The sequence below is a fragment of the Protopterus annectens genome, chromosome 8.part0 (genome assembly GCF_019279795.1).
Source record: "Protopterus annectens isolate FY-2018-M chromosome 8.part0, PAN1.0, whole genome shotgun sequence".
Classification (NCBI taxonomy): Eukaryota; Metazoa; Chordata; order Ceratodontiformes; family Protopteridae; genus Protopterus; species Protopterus annectens.
The window spans coordinates 1,799,132,682-1,799,145,701 of NC_056741.1; the positions used below are offsets into that span (position 1 = coordinate 1,799,132,682).

General features: G+C 43.5%; 1 protein-coding gene across 1 annotated transcript in view; it reads right to left on the bottom strand.

Moving 5' to 3' along the window:
• The window catches only part of GOT2 (glutamic-oxaloacetic transaminase 2), a 167,176-nt gene that overhangs the window by 35,899 nt on the left and 118,257 nt on the right, over positions 1-13,020 (bottom strand). Inside the window, exon 8 of the mRNA XM_044081295.1 lies at positions 566-731. Within this exon, the coding sequence (XP_043937230.1) occupies positions 566-731 (166 nt within the window). The remainder of the gene's footprint in view (positions 1-565; positions 732-13,020) is intronic.

The following is a 13,020-nucleotide window of genomic DNA, read 5'->3' on the forward strand; positions in this document are numbered from 1 at the left end:
TCTTTGGGATGGGCTTCAGACAAGCAAGGCCTGCAAAAAAAAAACACAAAAAAAAACAAAAAAAAAAAAAAAAAAAACAAAAAAAACAGGCTGCTACATGCTGCCACCTAGTGGCAGATGCCAACACTTTAGCAATTTCTTTATCTGACACTAAAACAGCAATGGAGGACCCATTCTGATGGAAGGCTTTCCACATGCTCATTCTCCAGTATGCTTTCATAGTCAGATGAGGGTGGTGGTGAAACCAAGACTCACCTGTTGCAAGTCTAGGATCCCAATCTGAACTACCATTAAAAAAAAAATCACAAAACTACCATAGTACATAAATACCAAAGTTGCTGCAGATCCAAACTACAGCTTGACAAAAAAAAAAAAAAAAAAACAACACCATATGTGGCACAGAAAACCACTCCTATGCACACTCCAACACAGGTCACACCTGCAGTCCCAGAAAGACAAGCGTAAATAGGTTTAATTTGATATAATCCAAATATGCTGCAACAAGGAAACTAAAACAGTACACCATAACGAGAATTTAACCATACTAAATTTCACTAGTCCTTACCATTCTGCTCGTAGCTCTGGATTGGTCATAAGAGAAGCAGCAATACGGGCTCCAGTCAAAGGTGGGTTTGAATACATGGGACGGATCAATATCTTTAGCTGGGATTCCACTCTCTTTGCCTCATCGGCATCATTGCAGACCACAGAGAAGGCTCCAACACGTTCACCTATACAGAAACAAAATGCACATGCTACTGCTAAAAAAACTCAGAATACAGTCCAACCTGACTAAGCATCCGTAACATCTAGATTCTCCCCAAACTTGCACACACAATCTGTGCTAACTCTGCATATTCCTCCATTACCATGAACTCAAAAATATAGGTGGACCTTCCTCAGCTCTTCAAGAAAAGGCTTAAATACCTCGGTATACACCATTTGACAGGACATCCTCCCTCAGTGATGACATGTCTGCAGGTGCTTACTTCAGAGGCAGCAGGCGTTAGGAGTTTTAATGAAGAATGTTTTGAATACCTGTAAAGAACTTTTGTAGATGTAGTTTCATAACTGCAGGTACAGTCTCCATTACCAGGAATTTTCAGTTGGCGATGTTACACGACAATGACAACCTCTCAAAGGTTACCTGAATGTACTCCAAAAAAGTAGTCTGAATCCCAACGTACTGCCTTGGTGTGTAGCACCTTATCTGGTTCACTGCTATGCAGTATCTTCATCACAGCAGTGTCAGTGTGTGGAAAGATTTAGAAAATGTGGATTTAAAATTAAATTACTTAAGTTATGCAAGGAAAAAAAAGAAAAAACACTGGCATGTTCTGCAACAAACACTGGACTATAAATCTAGAACTAGTCATTGTATAATGTGCATGTATAATGTGCATGATTAGAGTGAACCACTTCCCTCTTCCTGCCTCCATTCCTACCTGCTCTCATTTCTGAAAAAACTGAGAACTCCCATTCCACTCATTCTCTCTGGTACCAGCAATATCCACACTTCCCTTCCTGCATCACTGTCTGCAGTTCTTCCGAAGCACTTTCCTTTTGATGCATAATCTTACCCAGTCATGTTAAATTTCTGCCTGCATTTGTTTGTGCCCCCTTCTGCAACAAAAATTCTTCTGCCTCCTTTTTTTCCTACTACCCAGTTACCTATTCTCCCACCATTTTCTTTAAAATGTAAAACACATGAGATGTACACTTAGTGTATGGTTGGGGTGGAGGAATGCAAGGGATCTTCCAGGAAGCCATTTGAGAATCTGTCGGGATGGGAGAAATACAAGGAGTGCAGGATCACCCAATTAAAGTGCCAACTAGCATCAACCATGTCTACAGACTACAGTGACCTTTCCAAAGTGAATCCTACATTAAAATGGAATGATCTTATCTGCCCACACTGGTAGATCTAACAGCTGCAGCCCATCACCATGGGCTGCTCAACCCCACCAATCTACTTCAGGTTCTCAGACTGCTACGATTAATAACTTCCCATTTAGTCTACTAAGGATCCTTAGCTCTGGAAAAAAAAAAAAAAAAAAAACTTTGGTCCAGGTTATGAAAGTATCCTTCAACTGTACACAAGTAACATGTGGAACATGTAAAGGGACCAGAGTAACATCTTGTGCAACCATGTTATACACACTCTTGCACTCTGTTGCTGTTTAATGGACAGAAATTCCAGACGCTGTTTATACTCTTCATACTCTTCCTTCATTGCCTCTACATTCTGGTGGCTTTCCATTGCTCACTTCCCAGTTTCTCAATTTCCAACAAAGTGACTCTAGGACTGCACAGCATTCTAGATGTAGTCTCAATGTTTAGAGACAGTATAACCACCATGTCCCTGGAATCTACAGCAAGCAGAATACAGCCAGCCAATCTGCTGTGTGCTGCTACCACCTTTTCTTCCTGTGCCCACCACTCTAGGCCTGATGAAAGGGTCAGCGTATGCCCTCTTGAGCCAGTGTCAGTCTTGCATCTTAACTTGTAATTAACCAGTCTGTTCTGCCCATATTGCAGTATTCTACACTTGGATATTTACCACCTCCATCCACCTGCAAGTGGCTTTAAAAACTGATTTTTCTAGCCTTTCACCCATCTAGAACTGGGGGCCACAATTTGTGGCAAGTACAACAGGTTCAGTTCACCAAGAAATGTATGTCAAGAACCCAGCACTGGCCCCTTCCCTTGTGACACTAACCAAGTTATCCCTCTTGCTTGATGGCATCCTCTCACCTTATGCTTCAACACAAAGTTCAGAGATACAGTTAATGCTCCTATACACAGCTAAAGCAGAAAGCTGTAATTCAAAGTGGAAAGGGTTGAAGAAACTTGGAGGCTCAAGAAATAAGTACAGGCTTTGGCTGCAGATCCTTAAGAATAGCTATACAACATATTATACTCAAAGTAGCATAAAGTATTCTAAAACCCAAGCCAACACAGGAATGGAGAAAGGAGTTTCTGCCGATATGCTTGACTGCAATTAGGGGTACAGAGAATAGGAAAGGGGGCTCAAATTTACTGGAGAAAACTGTCAAAGGAATCAAGGTATTGGGAGCAAATAGAGAGGGAAGAGTAATAGAAGAGGCCAAGAATGCATTTGGACTGCAGGCTAGAGACTGCCTTCCCTATCAAGTTCAGAGTGTAGTTCAGGCAAAGAGAAAGGAATAAGGGGATCAGAGAGAAAGACTAGCATTGGTAGCATATACAGCTGAATCTAGAACAGAAGATGTTGGGGGGGGGGTAATTAGTATGGCATATAACTTACTGCTATTAACTAATCTGCACAGTTAAACTAAAATTTAGTGTCACACTGCTTGTAAAAGCTTTTTAGCTAGTTTCACTGTGAATGATATTAATGGGAAATTTTCTGTACTTAAGCACCTATTTGTTCCGATTTCCTGCCAAGGAGTGCATCATAATTGATTTGTTTGCAGTTAAAGCATTCTGTAGAGTCTCCTGGCTCCTTTATCTGTTTAAAACTTTCATTTTGCAGCTCACTGCTGTGATAAATATTTCTGTAGTGTTTAAAGTCTAAGTGTAGGCTAGTAGCTTTAGAGTTGCTCTCCACCCTCCCTCCCTGTTGGTGTCTTGCTGTTACTTAGGCTTTGCAGCTGCCCACCCCTACTGTAAATTTGATCTGGGACACTCCTCCCAGTATAGTGTCATTAACTCATTCTACCCAATACAGAGGTCATTGAGAAGGTCAACCCACTCAAGTTGACCAGTTTTCTACTTCTCTCCCTTTCCTTTACAAAGCTTTGCTAGAATCTCCCAGTGTTCTGCTTAACTAAGCAAAATTTACACTTTCCTTCCTTTCCTTAACTAGTCTAACCCAGATACAGTCCTGGATATAACAAATCTGCATGTAAGCTCCTGAGGGCCCCAAGCCTGTGTCGGAGGGAAGCCTGCTAGCTTATCAGTGGGAGTGGTAAGCACTAACCTATCTACCACAAGGAGTGGTTTCTGGCCAGGAAATTTTAGTTATTGGCTGTTTGTGCAATTTTTTCCATCTCTTTCAACTTTGATTTAAAAGCCCACATTTGCACTGTTCTCTTTCCTGTAACTAGTGTAGTTCAGATACAGATGCACAGATGCTCAGTTTTAGCACTTGAATTTACTTATTCATGCTCAGCACTTTCAGAACTTGTAAGCACTAAATAAGCTACACATTTCTTCAGCACTCAACCTTAATTACCTAGAGGAAAAATGTTTTTGTACTTTCTTTCCTCACTTTTAGAGGAAAAACAGCTCTTGTACTCACTTTCCTCACTTGTCTAGAGGAGGACATTATTCAGGCATGTCCAAGGGTCATCTCCCAGTGTTCGCTCCTGTCTATCTGATGAATCTGGGCATCTTGGGGCAATGTAGCAATTGCCTCATGTACACAGACAACCCTCTCCTCCTACCACCCAACACTACAACCTGTGAGAGATGCACTTATCTAGCCAAACTGGAAGAAGTGTTCTCCAACCAAGATGGAACTTGACAGTCAAGAGAAGGTAAACTCACACCACACCCAGTCCCACTAAACCTACACCACTAAAATCCACACAGAATACAAACATTCGGAGGCTCAATAACCTGCTCAAACACAAACCTCCAAAGCAGAAACGCAAGCAACCTCCACCCCCAACGCAACCCAAATGACAGCCCACAGACTGTGCCACTCAACCACAGCCCACAAGGCAAAAAAATGTACCCAACACACTAGTTATAGGTGACTAGTCAGGCACACTGATGTCCCACTCACCAGGCTAAACAAGGAAAAGGTTAGTTAGCTGCCTGACTGGTGCCAGGATCCACCACATAACCTACACACAGGTCACTCACAACAAGTACAAATATGACTGTCACTTGTTAGTGTGAATGACCCGAGACGTACCTCCCTGGACTACATGGAGACATGGAAAAGCTCTCAGATCTTGTAGCTCAGGCAGGTATGACCCTAGCTCCAAGTAGCATCCCGCCATCACCCAGAATGATAACAGTACAAGGAAAAATGGACTTCAATTGGTTTTCTGGTGTCATTCCAAGGGGACCAAGTATCTGTCTGCCTGGGATGACATGGTCAACAGACAATGCTTTGCCAGAGATGGCCTGCACCTGTCATCACTGGAATTCTGGCTAAGGCTCTTGCTGCCCCTATAGTGCCTTTAGGCAAGGTTCAAAATGACAAAATTCACCACTAACAGGAACAGGCAAGCAAAAACTGAGGGCAATGCTACTCAATGCTAAAAGTTTAAACTCTCAAAATGCACTCCCTCAAGGCACTCCTTAAAATGGTGAACATTAATATCTGTGCAGTGATTGAGACCCGGTTCAAGGCTCCAGAGAGAACCCCTGCATTACCAGGCTATAACTCATACCAGACTTTGACCACCTAACCTGGACCAGAACACCACACCTCCAGGCTAATTGCTCAGCATAATGCATCAGAGGTTATCCAAGTGCAACTCTGGGCAAAACTAATCCAAATTGTAGCTTGCTACAGATCCTCCACCATGCCCCAGAATTCCCACTCTTGATATACTGGAAAATATTAGGGTTCAACCAAACACCCTAATAATGGGCGATTTCAACTATCCCACCATTAAGTGGGAAAACTACTCCTGTACCAACTCCTTCGCTAAATGCTTTCTGGAATTCACAAGTTCCAATGCCCTGGATCAACTTATCCACACCCTCACCAGGGGCAATATCGTACACCTAGTCATTACCAACATGAGCGATTATGGTGTTCCACACCCGAAGTAAACTCCTCACTGGTCAGATCCTACCATAAGCTAATCACCCTAGATATATACATCCTGCCCCCATTAAGGAAACCACGGTAAAAATTCTCCAAAGCCAACTTCATGCTTCTTAAGACAGAAGTGGTGAACTTCATGACACCCATGCAGATTGACACTACAGTTACGACTGCAGAATCCTACACAGATTACTCTAAGCACTTACAACTGCATGGATTTTGCTATCCCAAACAGAACCAAAATGCTATTCTCAAAAAAAAAAAAAAAGCAAGCCAATCTGGTGGTCCGCTGCCATAAACAAACTCTACAACAGAAGAAACTGCTGCAAAGGAGTAAAATCCCATCAGTAGAAGAGTTCCCTGGTCAGCCTCCGTAAGAAGCTGAAATCCCTTACAAGATCCTCCAAAGCTAGCTACGAAAACTATTGCCACTGATTCTAGGGACAACCACAAAGCATTCTATAGCCATGTCATGAATCCCAAATGGCAACACCCAGATCTGCTCACAGTAACAGCACAAAAATTACAGAACCAACAGATATTGCCATCTTGGCAGATATCCCCTTCTTATCCCCTTCTTACCCCCTTAAGGGCCCATATCTATACAGGAAAAATGTAGTCCCTGTAATCACAACTATGCAGGTAAAAGCTGCACTAAAGCCAAAAACAGCATCCATGGGACCAGACAACATCCCAGGCTGCGTTTTACATGAACTTCAGAACAAACTGGCTCCCCATCCTAGCACCATGTTCAATCATAGTCTCACATTAGGCTTTGTGCCCACTGAATGGCACACCGTTATCCCACTCCACAAAGGGGGAGCCACCACTGATCCTGGGAACTCTTGCCCTATTAGCATGAGTCTGGTCTGTAAGGCCATGGAACATATCACGGAACTCTGACATTGGTAACCTCTGGACCCCACCCAGTTCAGGTTTGTGAAAGGCAGATCACACCTCCTGAACCAGATAGACGTCTGAGTCACCAAAGCAATAGACGAGGGTAAGGTGGTTCACACAGCCTATCTTGACCCCACCAAGACTTTCAACACCATCGCCCATTCTGGAATTATAGCTAAACTCACTAAACTAGGTGTACATCAGGTATAAGTCCTTATATCACAAGGCTGGTTGCCAACTGGCTCACTTGACAGAACCCACACTGTAAAAGTTGCAGACTCCAAATCTGACTTCAAACCAGTGACAAGTGGAGTACCCCTTGGTTCAGTCCTGGGACCTCTCCTGGTTGGCATTTACTTCTCTGAAGTACAGGCCAACACAGAAGGCCTTTGGCCAATTAAATTTGCTGATTACTGCAAATTAGAGCCATAGTAGTCCCCAAATGATGTGGACATCCTACAGAAGGGCCTCACTGAGACAGATAGATGCCTGGTGTCAGAGCCATGGCCTCAAGCTCAAATGCCAAAGTGCACTGTCATCCCCTTTGGTAAAAACTCTGTGTCAATGAACTACCACATCGGTGGCAGTCTACTTAAATGCCAAATATGTGAGGAGACCTTGGGACCCGGGTGGACAGTAGTCTCTCCTTTGATAATCACATTGCCACAGTAGTCAGGAAATCCTACGTGGCACATCACAAAAGGGTTCTCATCCAGGTAAAAGGTAATTGTTCCCTCTACTCACTCAGACCCATTAGAGTAAAACTCCAGCTGCTGCAGAGGTCTTGTGAGGTGCATTCCAAAAGGGGAAAGGCCACAGAAGTACCTCAGAGGATTAATGGCCTCAGATTCCCTACACCGACTTGTCAAAAATCTCCAGCTTTACTCAGTTGCACATCACCTACTCTGAGGTGATCTCTACCCAACATATAAAGCTAGGTCAAACCCAGAGCTGTTGGACAGGCTACACCTAAAGAAATCCCAATCCCTCAGAGCTACACGCTCTAGAGACCTAAACCTTGTCACCACAATAAACAGGACATGCTGGAGGGATAGATTCCCGACCCAGAGATTTCCCATACTCTGGAACTACCACCCATCTATGTCAAGCAAAGATACTCATTAGCACTCCAGGAAAAATCTTGAGTGGATGGGGAAATAGGAAATACACCCCAGGGATCACTTCTGTGGCTCTGCTCGACAGGGGCACAGGAAAATATCTTTCTTGGGTGGCGTAAGCCAGGGAACCTTATTGGTTAGGCTTACTTGGGCCCTTGGGCCGATAGCTTAGTACCTACCTACGAACCTACAATAAACCCAGGCTAGACAGGATTGGGAAGCAAGACTGGATAAACAGTTCAAAAAGAAACTGTCAGGATTTATGTACAGCTCAAATATGCAACAAAATCTAGATTTAGGATTTTTCTTGGAAAGGTTTGCATAGGTATTTTTATACCCCAGACTCAATGTTGAAGTTGTGATGGTGAAGAGGTAATTGGGAATATTTGAGTGCAAGTTAGACTTTACTGAGAACAAACTGCTGTAGTTAGAAATTTTTGTGATCTGTGAGATTTGAATTGCCTAGATACAGTTGGGCCTTGCAGAGTGTAATTATGGTTGCCAACAAAAAAAAAAAAAAAAAAAAGAGCAATTATTGGAAAAATTAAATCAAAGTCTAAACCAACTGTACTAGTATAGAGTATAGTAACAGAAATAAGAACAAATGAATTGGGATCTTTAGAAAAGGGTAAGTGCAAATTGTCGAAAAAAATGGAAATTAGTACATGCAGAAAAATGTTTTGGGAGGACAAGGTTTAAGGGAAGGCAGGAACTGAAGGAGCTTTGTAATGTTCAACTGACGACTGGATAGAAGATTGTATGTGATGTATAATGTCTAGAACTGACTACATCAATATGGTTATTTACATAAAAATGTAGCATTACTGAATTACCCTATGCAGAGATGTTATTTGGTTTAAAATGAAGTTCGAGATGGTCCTGCTCCTAGCCCTTTCAGCCTAGTGGCCTTGAATGCAATACCTAAGTGGTAAAGTCAAAGGCCATAATGAAGTCCAGACAGATCCACCTACTGGTGCTGTCCCTCTCCAGCTCTTCTGTTTGGTCAAACAGCAGTTCTAACCAGTACCTGCTCCAGGCAATAGCATGCTTATCTGTTGAAGTGGGTCACCCTTCAAAATGGTCTTAAGCCTTTTTCTTAGGACCCTCTCCGTCCCCTCACTGGCCAGGAACATTTCAGTTCAATTGGAAAGCTGAGCTTTAACAATTTCCTAAGCACCATTACAAAATGCGAACATGAAAATAAAACCCAACAGTAACTCAACAATGAAATGTTGGCTAGCTTACTTGTCAAACACTACAGCAGTGTTTTCATCTGGATCAGATGGGTCATCCACTCCAACATACTCTCCTTTTTCAAGCTTTGATTCAGGGCTCAGACTTCACTACTCAAATCCCTAGTCCCTACAATACCTCAGAATCTGCCCATTTGTATCCAGTATCGTATCCAAAAGTCAAATTGCACATAAATGAAAAGGTTGAAAAGACAGCTCAAGTTAGAATATACAACCTCCACTAGATGACAATTCAGGTAAGGGGATAGAGGGTGGAAATGCTGGACAGAAGACATGATCTAATATGGGAGTACATAACTCCTATCCATGGTTTTCATTTCTGTTCTACTCGACAGATGGGACAGATACTAAATCCAGGGTGGTGTCACTGAAGGATATTTTGAATAGTGGAGCCAGAGGATGCATGGGATCTACACTGAATGTCCAGCTTCTAATGAGCTGGAAAGTTATGAACAGTAGAGTAGGCATCCACAGCACAAATCTCATCCACTGGTGCTCTAAGAAAGCAGTGGAGGCTGCCACCACTCTGGTTGAATGGGCCTTGATCTTCTGGGGTACAGACAGTCTCATTTTGTTGCCCGTCTCCAAAGTCACTTGGTGAGACGTTTTTTCCCCCCAAGAATCTTAGCCAATGTTGGAAATCCAAATACAAGATACATTCCCCATTTACTAGAAAACAACTGCTAAGTTAGTTGGGTAGAGCAGCTTTTGAGGCCACTTTTGGGATATTTGTACTGGTTGAAAGACGCTCTACCCTTATGAAAAATCTAGTGTGGAGGCTTGCAACTCAACTAGAGAGCGTTAGCTGCCAAGAAAATAGTTAAAATTTCAGTTCCGCTAAAACTGCTGGTTAAAAAATGGGGTTGGGTTTGGCCCTGGAGCAACAAGGTAATATGCTGAAGAAATGGATTTGACAGGGGTCCCATGAAGAAATGTCCCTTAAAAAAAAAAAAAGCCATGGAGAGTTTCAAAGAAGCAATGGAGCTTTGCTTTTCTCCCATGTGGAAATTGGATACAGCTGTTAACTTTACCTTGACTGTTGATCTAGATTATACAAGGGTGCTGATTAAGATGCTAAACCTTTAGAAAAAGGCCAGAAAGCAAACCTTTCACACTTACCTTTCTCGTTTGACAGACAGAAAGTAAATAACTTGTGGAAAGCCTAGCATCCCTAGCCCTGGTTGAGAGGCCACTCTAGGCAGAATATATCTGCTCAATTTGTCCATCAAGGCACATCCTCCATGGGATGTGCAATGCTGCCAGAAAGCAATTGGTAAGACAATGCCCACTGCCACACCTTCAGGACATCCTGGTATAATACGTTTATAGGTGTGTATACTAGGCTGACTGCCAGGGCCGTTACAAGCCTAGCAGCGGAACCAAAATGGGACCCACAAATTTGTTAAATAGGGGATTTATTGAATGCCTCTGTCCAGGATGTGGATGCCACACCAGTGGTGAATTTCCGATTACCCATACATTAGTCCAAGCTGCACTTAAATGGGGATAGGAGGAACTCTGCTTCAAATGGATAGGGGGCCTGTTCCAGGAATGGAAATCTGGAGAAACAGTCTCAAATAAGTTTTTTATATTGCAAGCAAAATTTAGGCCTTTTAATGTAGTTCTGACATGGGATTTTTCATATGTGAAAAAGGTTCAAAACAGGGTCCAGGGATGCTTTGTATGCCACAGATTTCTCAAGTCTGTACGATACAGAGACTGGAGGCCATCAGAATCAGATGCTGCATTTACTCTGCATTTTTTGTAAGGAAACATGTGGATATTCCAGGTGTTGCATGCGTCTGGTCAGGCACATACTTTGTAATGGGTTCCTCCCTTACTTGCCAATATATCAAAACACAGGCATGTTTGTCTGGATGGGGAGCGAGTCCAGGAAGTTCTGCAATGCTAGCAGGACTGCACTGAAGCTTGGCTTCAGTCCGCATGCTTTGAACCAATCTTCCCCCTCAAAATGCCTTTTTAACTCAATGGCCATGGTGACCATATCCTTTCTGGGATGGACAAGTGAAAGGTCTATCCTGTGTGACAGGTGGTCAACAAGAATGGTGACTGCATGTTGGCATGAGATGTATGGGGAATTTTAAGGGTTGATTCATCATTGACTATTGAATACAGGATCCACTACAATACTTGTGCAAACTCTTCCCTGTGGAACCTATGAACTATTGCCCAAGTTAATTTTCCTTTGGGTTTATTTATACCCAAGTGATGAGAAAATTGGAGACAAATTACTGCATTGCATAAGCAGATCATGGTGGGTGCGGTGGGGAGCCAGTTGGCAGGGGAACATACAACCCTTGCAGTCTTAGATGTACTGTCACCACTGCCATGCATTTGAATACCCAGCTGGCTGTGGTGAGAACTGCAGCACTTTGAACTGTATGTGCATCCTCCAGCCAAAAAGAAAAACCCTGGATTGCCTTGCTATCTTGATCTAGTAGCATGTTGAGCCTGTTGAGCACATCTAGTCCCCTTCCTCAGAAGGGGCATAATGTACTGAATAGTGATCTGGAATTTTGTCCATTTCAAACTGATTCATGTGACTAAGGTCCAAAATGTGCTAGACTCCAGATCCTTGGTGGTCTGGTGGGACATCCTAGATGGATTTTTCTAGCAGCTTTGACACTTCTACCACCAATTTCCTACAACTGGGTGGAATGTAAAGGATTGCTTGGGGGAGCAAAGGGAATAAATGTAGCCGCTGGTGATAATCTCCTACATGCAAGAATCTTGAGCAATGTCCAACTCTGCGCCCTCATGCCTGGCTAAGTACCCCATCCTATGTGCCTCCACAAAGCAGCAGTCAGGCAACTGTTGGGGAGTGCTGGAAGGATCTCAGTAAAGGGGACTAGAAACCCTTGAATCAGTTTCTCAGCCCCATGCCATAACCACCATTGAACTAATTTTCCCCCACTGCTGGGGGGGGCTATACCAGTGTTTTGCCCCCCCCCCCACCCTGCTCATCTGGTGGGCATATATTACTATCAGTCCAAACAGTGTTGAACCAAAGGAAGTCTTGAAGTTCCAATGGGGCCTATTCCTAGGTGACAGAATTTGTAATTTTTTCTGGGAATTGGCTCCACCACATCAGGTTCCTTCAGGCCCATGGAGACCAAAATCGGTGAGCTAGGTCAGCAGAAGACCACCCAGGAGGGAGAGGAGATGGTCTCAAGTAACAGACTCCTCTTTGGATGGGGCTCTGGTGGACCTACTCCTCTGAATCTATAGCAAATGGAGTAAAGTGAGGGGAGATCTTTGGGACCCCTCCACTTACTCAATTTTCAGTGAGCGACCAGTGAGAAGTCAAGATGCGCACTCTTGCAAGTCATTTTCCTTTGGCTTTTCTTGTGTGAGGCTCTGGAGGGGGATGTCTCCAAGCAAGAACCCTCAAGGCTTACCAAGGTTGGCTGTCCCTGTATAATGCAATGAGCAGGAGCAACAGGATCTAATGGAGCTCAGGATGGTGCCAAGGCATGACAGACCTCTTGAAATGAAGAGCCTCTCAAACACTAAGTAGAGAACAGTGTTAATGAAGACCCCAAAAGGAGGAATATCCTTAGACCTGGTCCATCTCTGCTCCAAGCAGATATTGGGGCAAAGCTGTCCAGGGCTAAAGCACCTAGCTGTAGAAACTGCTCAAACCTCAGTTGATCTCTACCCTCTTGGCCCAGAGACCCCTTACAATCAGAGTCCAAAAGGTGAGAGAAAATGTCACTTGAAAGGATGGGCTGTGGATTAGAGCTGCAGTGGATTAGATGTGCAAAGTGTAGGGTGTTGTTGGGATCTGCTCCAGAGTCCCCATTTGAAATCGGAGTCCCAGATATTTTAATGTCATTCTAATGTTGGCTTCTGGAAGGCTTTGACAAATCAAAAAGACCTGACTGGAGATGCCACAGAGGTGATCTGGAAGACTGGTGGGTCAACCTCTCATAGGACAATACAGTCTGATATCAGATCC